This window comes from Pteronotus mesoamericanus, unplaced genomic scaffold, assembly GCF_021234165.1.
Source record: "Pteronotus mesoamericanus isolate MK-2021 breed Mesoamerican mustached bat unplaced genomic scaffold, CSHL_Meso_final contig_230, whole genome shotgun sequence".
Classification (NCBI taxonomy): domain Eukaryota; kingdom Metazoa; phylum Chordata; class Mammalia; order Chiroptera; family Mormoopidae; genus Pteronotus; species Pteronotus mesoamericanus.
The window spans coordinates 2,329,344-2,335,343 of NW_026555096.1; the positions used below are offsets into that span (position 1 = coordinate 2,329,344).

Consider the following 6,000-nt stretch of genomic DNA (forward strand, 5'->3'; position numbering starts at 1 on the left):
GTCCACATGTACATATAGTCACTAAGATCTGGAAGTAAAACAGCACCAGGAAATAACATACTATGGAGGCATAGAGGGGCAAGAGGATGGGATCTCAGGGTTCTTTTGTTGTTAAAGGAGTGTTTATGGGTCAGACCATGGAATCTAAGCAGAATAAAGGGAAAGTGAGGACATGGGTAACTGGGAAGGAGAGTGTGGTGAAAATGCAGCAGGTCCATCCACAGGAAGCCTTGAAGAGGATGAAGGATCGCTGGGGAGCAAGTGCGAGGGATGATGAACTAGAAGGAGAGGGATGTGTCAAAATGGGATTTTGGAGGTCTCCCAAGGATTATGAGAGGAAAAAAAGACCGCTTTTCCTATTTTTTTGGTCTTATCCATTTTTGATACACCCTTTATAAAGTACTTTGTATATCAATAGAATCATAGTGTTTATGATTCATATTTAAATAAAAGTATATATATGGGGGTTCCTCTCATTGTGGGGGCTGGGCAGCCAGACAGGTGAGGAGACCACTAGGCTGGATGGCAAAAGTTTCTTTCATATAGGTGATGGCAGGTATGGGAGCTTAGCCTTGCCTGGCTCGATAGTTCATGTGCTATACTACATCATGGATGTAGGTCATGGGATGGAAGTAATACAAGATAATTTTCAGGAGAAGGTAAAATTGACTCTCAAATGTAAAAATAACACATGTTAAAGATTTTATCTAACCTATTCAATGAGGGAACTAGGCAGGTACAAAAACTGGGCAAAAGGGGTTTCAAATGACAACATGTTTATTTATACAGAGCAATAAACTATCTCAGAGCAATGAATACAGCTCAAATCAGGTAACTCCTATGTTGTGCTGTAGGCAATGCATAGTTTTCTACTGAAGTATAGATTCTTTTTTTCCTCTAGAAAGTTGAGTGGTGTTAGTGCACTATAGCGTGCCATCCAAATCAGAAACTAAAAGGCCCAATAGGAATGTAAACAGTTGAAGAGAATCAAGTGATATTTGGAGAAGTGAGGAGGAGACCCAGGAAAGGGCATCATGATGAGAGGGAAGATGAGGCTGTGAAATGGACCATCTTGAATGAGGACAGATGAAGACAAAGAAAATTTTTAAAAAACATTTCCAATTGGAAAGTGGAGTAAAGAGTCATTTTTACTTCTGTTTTCATATTGTCTAAGTTTTCAAAATATTTTTTATTAAAAAAACACATTTATCAAGAGCTTCCAGTGGTCCCAAGTTAAGGGGCTCAGAGATGGCAAGTGTGCAGCCTAGGGCCCGTGAGAGCTGGGGTTCTGATAGAGGGAGGATGACCCCAGAGTATATATCTTAACTGCTCTATTCTACATGAAAAAATTCCTTGTCATTTTTTAAGGAAGCAAATTTTAGAATCTGTTCACTGTGCACCATGGATCTATTAATCCTTAGTATTCTTTTTAATAGACACCTATTTCAGACAAAGAATTTACCAAGACAACATGTACTGACTTAGAGCAGAGCACCAGCCTGGATCAAGAAGACAGCCAGAGGGACAGGGCCTCCCCAGAAGCAGGGGAAGGCCTGGGTCTCAGGCCAGAGTTCTTCCAACAGGCCATCAGAGAGGCACAGTGGGACCGAGACATAAGGAGACCCTGGGCCACTTCCCTGATGCGTCCTGGGGATTCCCACCCTCATTTATGCAGACTGCAAGAGGAAGCAGGTGCTGAGGCATTGCCTACCTCTTTGGAAAATGATATGAGACAAAATTGTTATTCAATTTGTGATGTTAGAAGACTTGTTTGGTAAGACTCACCACATATCCAGATATTTTGTAAATTGTATGCATTTTATGGCTAGAAATTACAACTGAGTCATCAATTCATCAATAACTGTGCTCAGATGCTTACTAGGCCCAGCACTGTTCTAGGCATTTGGAGGGAAGGCCAAAACAGGACAAGCTTAAGATCTAGAGTTGCTGTAACCACAGCTTGTGGACTTTTGGATGCTGCAGATGGCAGGCCTTGGGGTTTCTTTGCAGCACACAAATCTTTGTCTTGCTCCCTCATGGCCTTTTGAAGCATTGTGTTAAGAAAGAATGTCCTTGTATGCATCGTCTCTATTGCTAATATAATGCTTTACAATTAGCACCAGCTTAAAAAAAAGCCTACATTTTCAAAACCAGACTGAAACATTCATTTCAATAGCCATTTTTAACTAAGTTTTATTTTTGTGCTCATCCAGCCTAAAGTCCTGTTCTGATGGAAAACATACTATTTGATTCAGTTTGATATATTTATTACAGGTACCCAAGGTGCACAGAGACCTGTTAAGAGCAGAGAGAGGGGTACAAATGCTGAGAAAGAGTAAGATATTGCTCCTAGCTGTGTGCTAGGTGGAAGCACAAGCACAAACCAGACAAATAATGAAGAACAATGATTTGTCTTTAACACTTTAAAAACCCAGTGAGATTAAATGGCTCTTTTGTGTCGATCATTTTAAAAGGCTAACAAGGGCAAATATATAGGGGCTGGTAGGTGACATGAAATGTGAAGTAGCCAACATAATGCAGTTAGGCAGAGTGAGATCTGTGACTTACAGGAGCCACATATGTTCCCTAAATGTAGTCAGACAACTTTTAAAAGAAGACTGTGCCAGACAAACAAAAACCAACTAGTCTGCAAAGTAGAACAAAGTGGGTAAGCACATTTGTCAGTGGTATTCATTTCATTGTCTAAAAATGCATAAACACAGTGTATTCTAAGCAGTAATTGAAAAAATTGGTTAAATAATAAAAGTAACCTACAGAGATTGATTTAAAGATAATTATGAGCATGATCTAATAAGGAAAATAAAAGGAACTGTATATACTGCCTTGTAGGCATGGGACCACTATTGGAATTTTGAAGGTTTTACTGCCAGATAATTTGGGGTGATGGACAGAGACCCTGAGAACTGGCTTATAAAGTGATCCTGGGTTTAGGTACAAGCCTGGAGTTTGACTTGCTATGTGCCATTAATCAAACATAGTTATCAGTTATTGATAATAGTTTTTTGTTTGTTTGTTTGTTTGTTTTTTACTAACTATTGGTATAAGTAGTTACTGCTTCATTCATTGACTCACAGAATATCAGGGTTGTTCACCCTGGCTGGTGTGGCTCAGTGGATTGAGTGCTGGCCTGCAAACCAAAGAGTCACCAGTTTGATTCCCAGTCTGGGGCATATGCCTGGGTTGTAGGCCAGGTCCCAGGTGGGGGACGCACAAGAAGCAACTACACATTGATTTTTCTCTGCCTCTCTTTCTCCCTCCCTTCCTTTCTGCCTAAAAATAAATAAACAAACAAACCTGGGGGGCAATAAAAGAATCTCAGGGTTGTTCAATACAAAAATGATCGACTCCAACCTTGAAGCCCATGCTGGAATCTGCTCTGTGATGTCCCTGAAGTAGGGGTCCTGCTTGTGCTTAAATATCTCCAGGGATGCAGAATTCACTTCCTTTTGAGGTGGCCCCTTTTATCATCATGTTTTCAAAGTTAGGGAATAAGGTGAAAATCACCTCAGGCCATATTACTCTTGAACATCACTTTGGAAGATGTGATGTCCTCTCCACCTCCCTGGTGTGGGAACCGATCACTTTTTCTTTGGTTAGGCCTCCAGTAAAGTCTGGTGGCTTTTGTTTATGGGCTTTCTGCAAAATGCTTATCTTTAAATGCTGGCCTTATAGGAATGAAGAGATGGCAGGTTCAAGTTTCCCATTGATATTCACTTCAGGGCTTACCCTCGTTGAGTGGAAAGTTGGACATTACAGAATGTTTCCATTTATTTCTTCTCTCTCTCTCTCTCTCTCTCTCTCTCTCTCTCTCTCTCTCTCTCTCCCCTCCCCTTCCACTGCACCCCCCAGTATATATAGTTAAATTCATGTAATTAAAACACATGTAGTTTCAGAAACCAGCATTTAGTGAAAGACTTGATAGACGTTCTCATAGTCATTTAAGAATGTAAAATGAAGCCAGAGTCCTTGAAAGAAACCCAGAGTTACTATATGCCTTCAAGGAGGCAGAACACTATTCCTGGATGATAAGGAGGTTAAAGGTCTAACTCTACTGCAACTGCTGTGCCAGCTGTGTCATCAGAGCAGCTGGCTGAGGGATGAATGAGATTGACAGCTGAGGGGCTGTTGGTCAGATGGGAGGGTGCGGGGGAACCCTGTGAGGCCTGCTCTGAAGTCAGAGTGTGGCTAAGGGGAGCGAATGAAGCCGATGCCTGGCTAAGAACAGAAGCAGTATAACACAGCAGTGCAGAGCCCTCACAGGCTAGAGTCTGGGCACTGCTTTTAGTATAGAGATAATCTTTCCACATTCAGGTACTCAGGAGAGAACATCCACCCTCCCTCTTCCGTACATACCACTCTAACAATCCTAAATATTGATCTCCAGCAGGATCATCATTTGTACTTCAAACCCAGTAGGCCCCTGGAACACTGCGAGTCTTACCTGTTAAATGCTGACCTCAGGGCTCACAGGAGCAGTGGCCCTGAGCTTCCAGTTGCCCTAAGCAGGGCTAACAGGAACATCTGGTGGGGCCTGTTGCTGGAGAATTGAGAAGGCTAAGCCTCACAAAAAGACATAAAACCTGAACTTTGTTGCAAGTTTAACCACAGTAAATAGGGCGAATACAAAACCTTAGTATCGGGACTTGAAATGCTGTCTACTCATTCGACTTGCCTTCCTGGGAGGTAGACATGATTTTGATGGCCCAAGTCTCTAAAGAAAGCTGTCCATGGAAGAAAAGCCCTGTAAAAAGTAAAAGGTTCACAATATTTCACCAACTCAAGCTTAACTGGTTTTCTTTTCCTTAAAAGTGGTACCTGAAGAGTCGTAGGATTTGGGGTCCTGGACCCTGCCAGCTTTTTGGGGGGAGATGGCTGGACAGGGAGTTCATCAGGTTTGCAGATTCTTCTCTAGCTATTCAGTGTCCATAGGAGCAGCTGATATCATTAACTGTACCTGGAGGTCAGCAGAGAGTTCTGTGGCCTTAATCCCATCAGGCTCTTGATAGGAGTCCTGCTGCATTATTCTCAGGTGCCCTGAGCTGGCTTGGAGCCCCTCATGAAGGACCCTGCTTCTTTACTTGGCATGTCCACGTGCCCAAACATCTGACCTTGCTCTAAAGCAATGCCACCATCCTTCTTAAATTCTCCAAATTTCCAATTCTTGCCCCTTCAATGAAATAAGCTGTGCCTTGGGGATCTCATGGGATATTTTTTGTTTGTTTTTGTACTTTTGTTTGTTTTATTTATTTTATTTTATTCTTTTGTTCAAATACATTAGTCTCCACCTTCCCACCACCACTTTCCCTGGCCACTCTCCTTCACCTTCCTCCCTCAATCCTTCCCCAAATTGGCTTTGTCCATGGGTCCTTTATACTTGTTCTTTTACTTGACCCTTCCCTTCCCCCACAACCCCCTTCCCTCTTTACTCTGTCAGTTTCTTTTTTATTTCAATGTTGCTGGTTTTATTTTCCTTGCTTGTTTGTTTTGTTGGTTAGGTTCCACTAATAGCTGAGATCATATGGTATTTGTCTTTCACTGCATGTCTTACTTCACTTAGCATAATGCTCTCTAATTCCATCCATGCTGTCACGAAGGGTAGTAGCTCTTTCTTTCTGCTGCATAGTATTCCATTGTGTAAACATACCATAGTTTTTTAATCCACTCATTTGATGGGCATTTAGGTTGCTTCCAACACTTGGCTATTGTAAATTGTGCTGCTATGAACACTGGGGTGCATAGGTTCTTTTGAATTGGTGTTTTGGTGTTCTTAGGGTATAGTCCCAGCAGTGGATATGCTGGGTCAAAAGGCAGTTCCAGTTTTATTTTTTTGAGGAAATTCCACACTGCTTTCCACATTGGCAGCACCAGTCTGCATTCCCACCAACAGTGTACTAGGGTTCCCTTTTTTCCACAGCCTCGCCAGAACCTGTTGTTTGTTGATCTGTTTATGATGGCCATTCTGACCAGTGTGAAGTGGTA

At 42.0% G+C, this 6,000-nt stretch overlaps 1 protein-coding gene across 1 annotated transcript in view; it reads left to right on the forward strand.

Annotated features, from left to right (window-relative positions):
* The window catches only part of FRMPD2 (FERM and PDZ domain containing 2), a 97,858-nt gene extending 96,080 nt beyond the window's left edge, over positions 1-1,778 (forward strand). The window contains 2 exon segments of the mRNA XM_054572394.1: positions 1,247-1,255; positions 1,437-1,778. Of these exon segments, the coding sequence (XP_054428369.1) occupies positions 1,247-1,255; positions 1,437-1,778 (351 nt within the window).
* The last annotated feature ends 4,222 nt before the right edge of the window (positions 1,779-6,000 follow it).